Raw genomic sequence first — 13,762 nt, 5'->3', positions numbered from 1 at the left:
CATATGGACATGTAGCACCCTGCAGGTTCAAGCCTAAAAGAGACTGAGGTTTAAGCCCAAAAGAGTGTGTATAATTGCTGAGATTTGAGGTGCAAAGGAGAGAGATTCTGAGCTCCTTGCACGCTGCTCCATGGGGTAGGGAGAACAAAGAAATGTAAGCTCTGGCAGTTCTGCGTATCCCTGACTACACAGCCATTCCAAGCCTATTCTGAGCCTAAATTAGAATTGAGAGTTCACCTGGTGCCCAAAGACAGGCTGCAGCTGTGTTGCTGTGCTGGGATAGGAAAAGATTTTTGAGGAAGCTGTGCTGCTTTTTCAGCACCTGTAAGATGTCACTGTCCCTGAGCAGCTCCCAGTCATGTGGCTGCTGCTATGAGGCGTGTGACAGGACATGCACCTACACTGCCAGCACGTTACGACTATTTCTGAAAGTTCTGCACTGCATACAAGCTCTCAGCTTTGGCAACCTGACTCTGAAGGATTTAAAGGTTGATATTTCTACTCGTGCTAATGGCCTGCTTGGGTTATTATCACCTGTCACAAACTCTGGCAACAGTTGTTCATATGAAGCTTTGGCCATTACAGCAAGTGACATTTCTGAATTATGAAATGCTGGGTTGGAGCACCCAAAATAAGGCAGCGTAAATCTGTATTTCCATTAGCAATGTGGGGACTGGGGGCTCTATTTCAGGTGACTCGCGCTTGAGCCAACTCCACAACAGTGCTGTGGAGTAGGGGGAACAGCAGTTGTATCCGTCTGTTTGCAGTGCCTCTGTGTACCTTTTGCTGTCATAGAAACATGCAGGGGAGCAGCCTTTCCCCTCCCTCGTGGCCTCTCTGTAGGGGATCATGGGACTCTTGGTGACAAATCCCTGCTTTGGCCCCATGCTGCATTCAGATGTGCAGCGTAGCTTCTAAACTGCACGCTCCGCTTAGCACCAGCCTGAGATGTGAATCTTCTGCTGCCAGTGAAAGCCCTAAGTTAGTGTGCCTTCTGCCCAGTCCAGTGTCACAGCCACTGGAGGGGACCCTGCAGTCTTCACCGAGCCATTGGAAGTCTGCCCAAGGCACAGGGAAACCTGAGACTTCCACCTGAGAGCCAGGAGCCCTGCCCAGCCTGCCAGCTTTCCTCCTGTGAACTTCTAAAATAATCCTTACTTCTCTGAAGTGCCAAAAACATTCCTATGTTCCTAACAGCTCAGTTCCAGGTTTGGACGAAGCGGGTGGAAAGGAACAGGGTGAGGGAGAACAGAGCTAGAAGAACAAATGGGAGCTGTGCACATCAGTGTGTGCAGCTGTTGTGCAGCTCTCTCTTTATGGAGTAAAATGCTGGAGATTGCACTGCACATAGTGCACAGCCTGGTTCTCCACTGCTTCTGTCCTCTCACCAGGACCTGCTGGGACACTGCCATGGAAGAGCAGGTGCAGGAGGATGTGCCAGAAGTGCAGCACCCAGGTGAGTCCTCGGACCAGAGGTGAGATCATACCAGGCTCTTCCCATGCCAGAGGAGGTCAGGGGACCCATCTGGCCGTTCCTCTGGGAGAGCTCAGCGGTTCCTGCAGGGTAGCAGTAATGTTTCTTGGTGATGGTCCCCACAGGAGGCCACCACCCAGTGCAGGAAGGAGAGGTGTTCAACGCACGATACCAGGCTGTGCGCGAGCTGGGCTGCGGGGCCTTTGCCACTGTCTGGCTGTGCCAGGACATGAGGTGAGGGGCTGATGCCATATGGGGCAGCAGGGAAGGACGGCCAATCTCCTGGGCAGGACTTGCCCCCTGTGTAGGCCAACCAGCATGCATCGACTTCTAGCTGTGATTCCTTTTGTAGGAAGAAGAAGAATGTAGCTGTGAAGGTCCTGAAGAGCAGGGAAGGCTTTGCTGAGGCTGCCCAGGATGAGCTCTCTCTCCTCAAATGTGTACGTATCTTCCCAGGCTCTGTGCTTTTCTCTGTGGAGGTGGCCACTGAATTCAGACTGAGGTATCAGTTTCATTGTCCCTTCTCCTTCCAGGTCTGTCTGAGGAGCAAGGTTGGGGAATGGAAAACAATGTCAGATAATTCATTAAGTCACCTTTGCTTGGCCATGACCCCTAAAAGAGGCACTTTCTCCTTCCTCCTGTAATTCCTCCTGTAATGTAGGACAGGTGGCTGTGTCTCACTTGTCCTGTTGGCCCATTTTTTTTCAGCTGAGACTAAAATCCAGTGAATAAGAGGAACTTGCAGAAACACAGGGTGAGAAACCACCAGAACCAACAAGAAAATGTGGCAATGTTGTTCTTAACCACAGTTGGGAATGTTTTCACTATATTTGTGTACTTCCTAGCTCGGAGATCATTGCTCTATCACAACTAAATACTGAAGCAAAAGGAAGCATCTTAAAAAAAAATGCAGGACAAAGCAAATGTGATATATAACCTCTCAACTCAGAAAGCTTCCTTCTGCTTTTGCTAATGGATGCAGTAATTAGGCACGCGGATCTGAGTCTCAACTAGTTGCCTTTGAAAATGGCTTGACCTGCTAGTTCTAGAAAGCTCATGGTTGTAATTCTTAGAGTTTACCTAAATGTGAAATTACATCAGCTGTATGTGAATAAAAGTCATTAAATTTTGCCTTTCAAATTACTCTGAGGCCTTTCTCCAACAGGTTTGGGAAAGGCTTGGTTCGCATCTGCACCTCTGCAGGCCGTATCCAAAGGGATATGAGCCAGACTCAGTGATGCAAGAGGAAGTAAAAAGTAAATGTAATCAAAGGGTGCTTTTCTATGCATCAGCACAATTCTACATGTAGACCAAGCCTTACCCTTAATTTATTACTAATTCTCTCAGAAAGACACGCCTTCCATTCAACAGAATAGAGCTGGTTCCCAGGGTCATTTCCATCAGCACAGTGGTCCGTGCCCACAGTTCTGCCAGAGGAGGCAGTTGGGACCTCCCTGGTTCCACAGCTGCTCACTTTTGTGAGAACAAACCTCCTGGTGCTGGCACAGACAGATCTGGCAGCTGCACAAAAAGCAAACCAAAATCACCCATAATTACAGCCACGTCAGAAAGAAAAAACAAATACATATACAATAAATACAAATATAAATATATATTTATATATTAAAAGCTGTAGGTACAGTAGCCGTTGCTTTAGCTGAACCGGTGCTCTGTGGGAGCAAACTCATGGTACAGTTTGCCATGAAAATGTGTGGTGGTGGTGCAAGAGCTGGGGATACCAACAGCACCTGCGCTGGGGCAGAGGGGTGTTGCCCAGCCAGGCACCCCATACCAGCAGCAGACATCCATGTGGGCAAGAAGACAAGCTAAGCACGAGGTGCTGCTCCCACTGAACACCACCCTGCCTGGCCAAGAACAGTTTACAGCTCAAGATTTCTTGGGCCAAGGGCGACGTGCTGAGCAGTAATTCTTAGTGGATTTATTTTCAAGAGTCCTGCCCTGCTTTCCTGCAAGCTGATGTGAGCTTCAGCACCTGAAGCATTCTGTGACAAAAACTGCTACCAATCATCCATGCACTGTGTGAAGAACCACCTTCTCAGGTTTCTTTCTGACCCTCCCAAGTACCAGGTTTATTGATGTCTCCTGGTTCTTGTATGAAAGATCTGCATTCACTTCTTCCCCCACCGCTCGGTATCAGAGATCTCTGTTGCACCAAAGCCAACCCTTTTTCCCTCAACTGCTCCAGGTGCAGAACCAGCTCTGCACCCTGGTAGAACAGGCAGCCTTCAGTTGACTGCAGACAACCACAGCTGTCTGAGTTATTCAGATGCTATGAAGGTGATGCTGTCACATGGTCAGAGGAAGACAGCACACAGAAATTAACTCCATAGTAACACAGTTTGCTTGTGTTCTGGGAGTCTGGTTTGCTTGATACTGTTCTCATGAGATTTGTTATAAAATGCCAATCCTGGAAGAGAGTCTGCAGAACAGGATAAAATGGGTGCAAGATGTTCTTGTGCACATATATGTCTCTAATTGCAGTTTCCTTGGAATCTCCCCCTCAGGTAAGCAGTATGAAGAAGAAGGATCGGGCAGGAGAAAACATCATCTGTTTATTAGATGACTTCAGAATGATTGGAGAGAACGGCTTCCATATCCTTCTGCTAATAGAACTGCAGCTCTCAATCAGCGAAGGTTGTGCTGGGGAGTCACAGGATAACACAGATCCAACTGCTGTGCTCAGACGAGGAGGATGAGCAGGGCAATAGCTAGAGCAGAGAACGTGAAGGTGGCTGGAGGAGGGGAGGCTGGCTAATGAAATGTTTGGCTGCTCTGGTGAAGGGCAAGAAGCTGGTAGCAGCATGTGCTCTCTGTTGGTGAATCCATGACTCTTCCCCACATACGTGCTTGGTGTTTGAGGCGCTGGGTCCTTCTCTGCAATTCCTGATGGGTAACTATGCAGCCCAGGGATTGCCTTTGCCTTTTGTGAAAAAATCTTTACAGCAGGTGAGAGAACTGAGTTCTGCTTGGGTGAGGGCACTGTGGGAGTGCTGGCTGGGGAACTCACCATAGTCTTCATCCTGGGGTCACCTGCCATGAATTTCTGTATGACTGCATCTGCAAAGAAAGAGACAACAGAATCAGTGCCAAAGACATACAATTTGAAGGAAAACAGTAGCTATTTATTTTGGGTGGGAGGAGAAAAAATGTCAAATGGAACCCAGAATGGGAGGTTAACATAGTCACAATAATACAGGGGCAACGTGTGTTACTGCCTATGCCTATTAGTCTCAGAGGATTTGGAAAGGGGTCAGGACCATTGATGTAAAGAGTCAGGGAGCTGCAGATCTGCACCAGGGGACTCAGAGTTGGCACTTACATTTGTATCTCATTCACACCTCAGCAAATTATTGAATTTTCCAGCAGTTCAGCTGTTCACAAGATGAACAGACTGCCATAGATATGTTTCTTGTTGGAAAAAAAACAACAACACATGTATTTCTCTGTCCTGCTGCTATCATCTGAAGTTTCCTATGGTAGTGATGCCAGACTGCTAGCATTTGCCCCAGTGAGTTCAGCAGGGCTCAGGGCTGGCTTCAGCTGTTTGCCCAGTAATTCCAAGGCTGCTGAAGGTCTGCCCCACAGCTGATTCCTTCCCCGAGCTTTTAAATTGCTGGTTAGGTTGGCTGGTCCTCCACCCATATTGAGGTTTTCCTGCTCAGAGCCAACACTTCCTTCATCCCCTGTAAGGATGTGGCATGCTGATCAAACAGTCTGTGAAAGCTGAGTTTCTTATGCATTGTCTGTGAACAGCGAAGGAGCAGGAAACCTGAGTCTAAGAATAACTAATATTACATTTTGCTGCCAGTGCCAAGGCTTATCAGAAGTCTGCAGACTTGCCAAAATGAAGATTTGCTACCTTGATTCCTATGCCCTTCTAGGGACACAGAAAGAAAACCACTTCCTCTTCCATCCTTTTCTTGGAATATCTTCTTCCTCGAAAGCAGCTCCACTAACACCTGAATAAGTTAGATGAAAACGTAGTGGCATTAATTGATATGCTCTGTTTCACACCCAAGCCTTTTGTTTGATCTCTTATCTGTGTAACTGTAATTTTATTTTTTTTTTTCCCCTTTGGATCAGCATTGGGACAGCATTTACTTCTGACTTATTCCAGTTTAGCTATTTAAATCTTTCCTTGTGTTTCACAGTTACCATTTAAGGTTGGTATTTTCCTGGGGCTGGTGTTCATCCCAGAATAGATTTTGATAATACAGAGAATATTTGCCAGCCTTTACGACTGACCAGTGTTTTAAAAGAGCAACTTAACCTCCTAGTAGCCTTTTCACTGTTACTGATCTCTGATAGAGCGTTTCTCTTGCACGCATTGTTTATCTCTCCCCTGTGACAGCCAGGCTCTCCCTGCTCCGCCGTGAGCTGTTCTTTCCCTACATGGCTCTCCTGCAGTACCCTTAATTCCTCTCTGCATGTACTCACTCATCATCCCTGCCTCCTCCTGGCTGCGTTATGATTCACCCCTTCTCTTTGCTTGCATGATGGGACTCCCTCCTGTGCCACGTCAAACACCCTATAACTGACTCCCAACTTCCATTCCAGTGATAATGCTGGATTAACAGACAGGCTTGGTGGGCTGAAGACGTGCCAGCCACGTGAACAAAAGCTGCTTTTCAGGAGAACGTTCTGCTTTGTGATCGCAGCGCCTCTTCGTGTCTCGCCCTATTTCCAACTCTCCAGGCCTGCCCATCTGTGCTGGCACCTGGGCACTCTGCTGTGTCCTCTGCCAGATCTCCACGCTCCGTCACTGGCGGTGCCGAGTGTGTGGGCTACGGCGCTGGCCATTCTCAGGGTGAAACCACTTGTGCCTGCTTCTACAGGAACTCTCAGCCAACATTACTGCTCTTCAGGGTGCAACTGCCACCCCCATACAGTATCTGCCACATTGCTAACCTCAGTGCTGTTTGGCTCACACAGGTGCTAGCAGGCCTGCACTTCCTGCATGGGCGCTGCCGGATTATCCACGCAGACATCAAACCAGAGAACGTGCTGCTGTACATTCATGACAAAAACCTCCAGAGGTTTCTGCTTGATGCTGCTGACTGTGGCCAGAGAACAGATTTGAGGCTAAAGGCACCAGGTGAGCACTGGGGGTTTTATTGCAAGAACAGAGACTTAGGAGGTTACTGCCAGAAATGAAACGGCGCAGTAGGTGCAGATAGCTTAAGAGTTCACATCTCCCACAGCACTGGTACAAAACAACACAGCCAGCTCACGCTGCTGACACCTCTCCTGTCTGCTTCTACAAACCCCACATCGAGCGGCTCCAAGTTACCAAGGGCACCAACAGAAAAGTGGCCTTGCACAAAGGCGTGCGTGCAGAACAGTGCAAAATCAGAGGCACGTGTCAATAAGCTGAGCACAACCTCAGAGCTAATTCTGACAGCTTTCAGGACAGGATGGTTCCCTCACTGCTTCTTTCAGCTACGGAATAGGATACATACTGACTGGTTTGATCCAAAAACTGTATGACACATCTACTCTTTTATTTCCCGTATTCCTGAGGTTTGTGGGAGACCTGTATGTACTCTTTGAGGCCTTTTGAGATGTGATTTATTTTCAGAGAATGATGTGAATACATGATAAGCCATAGGGCTGGGGAGTTTCTCAAGGGATTTAGTCTCCCAGCAATGAGACTCTTCATATTTTCTCCCATAATATTCTCCCACAAGCATTTCTCCCATGATGTTGCTGTTTTGTCCCTCAAACCCTGGGGCAAAAGACAAATGCTAAATTATTGGCAGAGTCTTTTGTTGGGAACAAAAAGGCATGATACCAGACATAAGTTGACAGTTACAAAGCAGCAGAAGAAAAATTACCCTTTTCCAGGGTCTGTATGTGAAAATGCTACCTTGACAGTTCTTGACAACTCTTGCCAGGCAGGCACCTTTCAGCAGGAGGTGTGTGTGGTCACACCACTCCACTGCAAGCTGCAGTTTTCCATAACATTCTCTTAGACTGACTGGTTAGCAGCCCTTCCTTTGCATTCCCTCAAAAATGAGAAGTGGTATTTTATTGGTGATGAAAAGAATCACCTGTCTAAAGCATTTTTGGATTGCTAGGTTGAAAAACTTCAAAGGCAGGTAGGTCTACAAGTACCTTCTGTGGTAAGTGATGCATACCTGTTGTTTTGGAGAAAGACCTGATTTCTCTCCCTCCTTTCCATCTAGGAGGTGACCCTGGCAATCAACTGGAAGATTCTGATTTAATGAGCATAGAAGTGAAAATTGCTGATCTGGGCAGTGCATGCTGGACAGTGAGTCGGCTGCAAGTCTTGGTCCTGTGACTGTGAGATGCTTTGCACTTCCTTCACAGCTGGGGTGTCAGTCCTTCGACAGCTGAGCAGTTATTCTGGAGTGTGCTAAAGCAGAACTGATTCATCACTCCCAGCTTAGAGTTGGGCAGTACACTCCAGAGATATGTCAGCTTTGGATCCTTCTTCCGCTTGCAGTTAGTCTGTAAACCAGAAATTTGTGAACAAGTTCACTGTGAAATGTTGGGAGGTAAATTTAGTGTGGTGCCAGTAGGGCTGAGAATGGGTCTGATGTCTCCTGCACGCATTTACTACACACCTTCAGTTCTTCCTCGTGATTGCATGGACAGCTTGTGGCCACAAGCATCACTGTTGCTCATTTATTTGTTACTCGAAGCCAACCAAAGGGTGTTTGTTTCTGTTACAGTATAAGCCTTTTTCTAAGGAGATACAGACCCAGCCATACCGCGCCCTAGAAGTGCTGCTTGGATTGGACTATGGCACTCCTGCAGACATCTGGAGCACAGGCTGCCTGGTAGGGCTGGAGACAGTGCTGAGCACGCACAGAAGGTGACTGACACTGGCAGGTCCAGGGCAGCAGTCCTCAGCACCCACCTGCACACTGCATGTGGAGCACAACCTCCTTGCCATTCCTGAGTCAGAGAAGGAAAAGCAGGCTGTCTGCACTCCTTCACTTTGGACTGAAAGTATGCTGCAGATATATTCAATGTAATTAGTTTATGCTTAAGGCAGTTCACACTGCAAGCATGGTGCTAGCTCATGTATTTGACTGAAGCAGGCACACGCTGGTTTCCATCCTGATGGAACTAAAGGTGCTGATTCACAGTGGTGCACCAAAGCAACGTGAATCTTTCCATGTTTCATTATCAGTTCTGTGTGATAGTACCTGTGCCGGTTCCCCTTCCCATCAGAGTTCATGAGGAAGAAAAACGCCCAGTTGGTCAGTGAATTAACGCTACTCCATTTCTAGGCATTTGAAATGGCAACGGGGGAGTGTCTATTTAATCCTCAACCTGGGAAATATTTCTCCAGAGATGATGGTAGGACTCCATCAGTTGTATTCATTTCACTGACAGAAGCATCACTGCCTCTGTATCTAGACATGTTTTCTCTTCCTCTGTCCAGATCACGTTGCTCGCATTATTGAACTCCTGGGAAGAATCCCTCCCCAGATTGCTTTATCCTGGAACAAGTCAACAACGTTTTTCAGAAGGCCAGGTAAGAATTAGCCAAAGGAAGTTTACCCTGAAAATCACTGTGGATCTCTGATACACTCCTCAGCTACTACTGAAAGACATCAAAAGTAATGTTATAAAGTGCAGGCTACAAGCAGGGACAGAACAGAGGTAGAGATTTCGTAAAGCGCAGTAACGCTTCCCGCATGGCCACCTTTGGAATCCAGGAGCATTCCAGCAATAAATGCAAATACAGAAACCTCAAAAAGGGTCATAGTAAATATCGAGCAAGGAAAAGATTTCTATCCTTTCTCCTTTGGAGCTGGAGAGAATGGAAATAAGGACAGGAAACAGCTACATGGCAGGAAAGCTGCGAGTGTGCAACTGGCTGGATTTCACCCATTCACTAGCAGAGAACAATGATGAAGAGGAATGGGACACTCATATCCTCCCATCCTTCCACCATAGCTGCTATATTTAGTCTTCTGACCCAGCTGTAATGTCTTTCTGTTTTAATCTCCCAATTCCTTTGGCTCATTAAGCTTGAAATAGTTTTTTTGACTTCAAGGCATTACATAACTCCATCCTTCTGCAATTCAGTCCATCCTCCTCCTCACTCATATTAACCAGCCACACAGCCTGTCTAGGTACAATTCCTCTCATGTTGCACACTAATGCAGTGCTGTAGATCAGCAAGCACCTCCCTGCTCATTTTCAGCTCTTTGTTCATTTATTCCTTCTATGGTGCTCAAAAGATGAGTCAAAAACAATCCTTGTTGTATATTTATTCTCCGTGAGAACCAAACTGGCCCAACCACACATGCCTAACCTGAATCACTGCATTTACACCACTAACTCTAAGGGACAAGGCTCACTTCCTGGTCAGTAGTGTCACCCTTAATCTCATGGAGTGAGCAGGCACAAAGCAAATTAAACATGAATGGCTCGTGTCTGTGGCAACAACGCACTCTGGGTTGTGCACAGGTAGGCAGAGGGACCACAGGAATGACTTCGGTATCACCATCCTGGGAACGCTTCATCTGTGCTTGATGTGTTCACATCTAATAAGTGCTCACGAATGAAGAGGCCCCACACGCTAACTTGTAACGGTGATTTTTGAAACACCAGAGAGCGAAGTCTAGAAGTGGGAGTGCACGTGAAGCATAGACACGATGATGCACACAGACCGATCTTTCAGGAGGATTTGGATGAGTTGTGCGAGGGGAGGAGCAACAGCCTATCGCTCTCGAGGGCGTAATTAACGTACTGTGCTTACGCGCTCTCCAACAGGTGCTCTTCTGCGGATCTCCAGGCTCATTCCCCGCAGCCTCCACGCCATCCTGGCGGACAGACTTAAGTGGAGAAAACACGAGGTGCCTCCATTCACCAGTTTCCTGATGTCGGCGCTGCGCTACGCCCCCGAGAAGCGCGCCACGGCCGCGCAGTGCCTGCAGCACGCGTGGCTCAGCACCCCGTGACCGGGCACGCGCATCCCCGCGGGCGGAGCCCCGCAGCGGCTCGCTACGACCGGTCGGCGCCGGTCCGGTCCCGCTCTCGGGGCCGCCTCCCCGCCGCCAGCGCTTTTCGCGGCCGCTCCGGCGGCCGCGGGAGTTGAGCACAAGATGGCGGCGCTGCGGGTTCACCCCCTGCGGCCATTTCCCGCCCGGGGGCGGCGGCGGGGGGTCCGACGCGACGAAAAGGGCCGGGCGGACCGCCGGCAGCTTGCACTCAGTTCGGTTCCACAGGAGCTGAGCGCGGTGCCTCGCGAGGCTGCGCGGCCGTCATCCGCCGTGGAGCCTTAGGCGCGCGGCGGGCATTAAACAGAACGGACGGTCAGTCACGAGATCCCTGCTTCTTTTCCCCCCTCTCGTCGTTTCACAGGCCGCGCCGCTCCCAGGCAGACCGGCCGACCGAGGCCCCCCTGGCTCTCGAGGTCCCGCCTCGGGCCCGCAGAACGGCTCCCCACCCCGCCCTCCCGCTCCCTCGGCCGCCGGGCCGCCCCTCCTCCCCCGCGGGCAGCGCCCTTTGTGTGGGGCGCGGAGCTCCCTCCCCTCAGGCGACAGAGGGCCCGGTGCGCCCCCCTTCCCCTCACCTCAGGAGGGCCCAAAGGGGGAGGGACGCAGCCGCCCGAGGAGAGCAGCACCACCGCCCCGCGACGCCGAGGGCCGCCCGCACCGCCCCCGGGCGGACCCCCGCACGCCCCCGCCCCTCCGCAGCGCGGACGTGCCGAGTGGCAGGCCCCGCACCCGGAGCACCGCGCGTGCGCGACGCGCCTCCCGCCTTCCCCCCCCCCGCGCTCTACTCACTCCCAAGCTGCGCACGCGCGGCACCGCGCGGCTGCCGCCCAGGAATCCCGGCCGCCCGCGCCGCCCCTTCTTTCTGCCACGTGTCCCGACGCGGGACTTACCCCGCGGAGAGCTGCACCTCGGGGAGGGAGGAGCCCGGCGCGGCCGGCGCCGCCCCTCAGCACGTAGCGCGCCTCGGCCGGCGGGCACCGTCGCGGCCCGCCCGGCCGCACCGCGTCGGCGCTGGCGACGTCCCGCCCTCCCCCGCCGATTGGCGGCCCGGCGAGCCGATGGAGCGCCGCGTCCGTGAGGCGAGCGGCGGGGTGGGCGGGCGGCTTCCAATGAGAAAAGAACGCGGGAGGGGCCGGGCGTAGAGCCCGCCGATAGGAAGCGAGGGGAGGCGGGGCGATATCGGCGGCGGGCGGCCCGGCGGGGCGCGGCGCGGCGCCGTGGCAGCCAACGGGGAACGCGAGTAGGCGTGGCCGGGGCGCCCCTGGCGCCGGCGCCGGGGATCCCCGTGCGCGCAGTGCCGTTTCCGCCCGGCCTGGGGAGCAGCCGTCGTACCGCTGCCAGGGGGAGGGGCTGGCGCTGCCGCCGCGGGCTCGCTGCCGCCGGCCGCCCAGGAAACGCCGTGGCGCTCAGCCGGGCCTAGTGCCGCGCGGGGCCCGGGGAACGGGCCGGCCAGGTAGGCGTGGGCCCGCGGCGGGCGGGAGGGAGGAAGAGAGCGCGCGGACGGGCGCGCGGCACCGGCAGCCCCCTGAGCGGGCCCTCGGCAGCGGTGCGGAGCTACGGGGCCGCCGCCGAGGGAGGCCCGGTGCGGTGGCGCGGACCGTCTTGGCGTGCTCCGTGCTGCGGGGCCGGCGCTGGGCCGCGGGGCTTCGTGGGCGGTAGCGAGCGCTGGGCCTGCCGCGCTCTCCGTCCGGCGGTTCGTCCCTCGGCTCGGGGCCGCCCGCTCGGGCGGCTCGGCGTTTTCTGCTTTCTCACGGTGCTAGGGCTCACCCTGCAGGGGCCGCGGCCGCGCGGGGGGCCCGGCGCTCGCAAGGTCACCGTCGGGCCGCCCTTGGGTGTCGCCGGGCTGCGCGGCCCCGCCGTCCTCCGCCGCCGTCGGGGGAACCGCATCCCCTCCGTGGAGCGACCCCCGGGCGGACCTTTTCCCGCCTCTCGAGGGGTTCCCATCTCCGTGCCCCCGGAAAGGGCCCCGGCCCGACCCCCGGCCATTATGTAACGGGGAGCAGCTCTGAGCCTCGCCTTTGTGCGGGATGCGGCCCCGGAGCTCGGGCCGCCGTGTTCCAGACGGCCCCCCCCCCGCCGCGAGGCATTCTGGAACGGCTGTGCCTTAAGGCCCGAACTCAGCGAACCAATTTCCTTTTCCTTCCTTAGAAAGAGGAGATTTCCCTTTTCGCTCGTATAGGAAGCCCTGGGATTTTATTTTCCTTTCTTGATGCGGTTGACCCAGGCCGTTCCCAGCCCCGGGGTGACAGCAGCGCTCCGGGTGCCGGCTGGGAGTTGGGCAGGGCTGGTGCTCCCCAGTCCCCCATTAGCGCAGCGCCAGGGCAGGGGAGGCCTCGGGTTCTTCAGGCCTGTTCCCAGAGCCCCGAGCAGGAGCAGGAATGACAAACCCATCGAGGTGTCTTTCGTCGTCATCCCACGTTGGGTGAAATTGCAGAATATGGGCTGCAAACCCTGGGTTACCCTCTGCAGATATTCTGATCTGTGTGAAAAGTAGGGCAGCAAGGATTGATAGGATCTTCCTGTGAACTGCGGGCTGCAGCCGCCTTGCCTCTGAACTCCGGCCTCCTTCCAGCCAGTCGCAGAGCCAGATGCTTGCCTTATTGTTTGTGTGTCTCCTTCCTCCCCTTCCACCGGCTGGGCCCCACTCGCCTTATTGACTGGAATTTCTGCTGTGCGCGGTGGGTGTGTGCGGCAGACAGCAGCCTGCGAGTGCTGAGAAGGGATTTTCCATTCACAGAGTGGGGAACAGTCAAACTAATGGCCCGGCTCAACTTTGGGGCTGGGAGTAGATTGCAGGCAGAGGAGTTTCCCCCTGCTGCTCCCTGCAGAACACCATTTATATGCTGCTGCTTGCAGGGCTGTATGGCACAACGTGCAGCAAGCTGCCGTGCCGCGGTGAGACGTCCTCTGGTAATGGAAGGATTCCTCTCCTTGCTCGGCTTGAGTGCTCGGTGAGGGAACAGTTTGCAGGAGGCCATTTTTGACGTGACTGTATTGTGGAATCTGCCAGCTCCCATCTACACACTGTCTGCTTGAATGTAATAGCTTTTTTTTTCTTTTTTTTTTTTTTGTTAAGGAAGAATGAGTACCTTTCTTATCTGATTAACTAACCATTTGGCACTGGCCGCTGTCTGGGAGGTGATGTGCTGCTGGGATGAAGCTCAGTATCCCAGTGCATTTGTTAAAGGTGGAGCTGCTGGTTGAGGCGTGCAGGATGTGACATGGGAACACGTTAGCGTCAGTGCCATCTTTGGGAACCACACCTCACAGGGAGCCCTGCTCCATG

At 52.9% G+C, this 13,762-nt stretch overlaps 1 protein-coding gene and 1 long non-coding RNA gene across 3 annotated transcripts; one reads left to right on the top strand and one right to left on the bottom strand.

Annotated features, from left to right (window-relative positions):
* Nucleotides 1-1,316: 1,316 nt before the first annotated feature.
* Nucleotides 1,317-10,437, top strand: LOC122162696 (SRSF protein kinase 3-like). Its single transcript, XM_042823257.1, is given in 12 exon segments — nucleotides 1,317-1,378; nucleotides 1,380-1,456; nucleotides 1,600-1,708; nucleotides 1,827-1,914; nucleotides 4,000-4,087; nucleotides 4,335-4,441; nucleotides 6,428-6,590; nucleotides 7,681-7,766; nucleotides 8,191-8,298; nucleotides 8,755-8,824; nucleotides 8,910-9,002; nucleotides 10,250-10,437. Coding segments are annotated over 12 exon segments (1,239 nt in total).
* Nucleotides 3,063-10,427, bottom strand: LOC122162697. Of its 2 annotated transcripts, XR_006169642.1 has the most exons (3): nucleotides 7,633-10,427; nucleotides 5,355-5,454; nucleotides 3,063-4,552 (listed from the first exon to the last, which is right to left on the bottom strand). It is a non-coding gene; the product is annotated as an uncharacterized LOC122162697 (long non-coding RNA). The 2 variants fall into 2 exon arrangements; XR_006169641.1 differs by having other exon boundaries at nucleotides 5,355-10,427.
* Nucleotides 10,438-13,762: the final 3,325 nt, after the last annotated feature.

This window comes from Centrocercus urophasianus, unplaced genomic scaffold, assembly GCF_019232065.1.
Source record: "Centrocercus urophasianus isolate 14NV4802_14NV808 unplaced genomic scaffold, USGS_Curo_1.0 seq_22, whole genome shotgun sequence".
NCBI classification, from domain to species: domain Eukaryota; kingdom Metazoa; phylum Chordata; class Aves; order Galliformes; family Phasianidae; genus Centrocercus; species Centrocercus urophasianus.
This window is presented reverse-complemented; position numbering and strand designations above follow the sequence as displayed.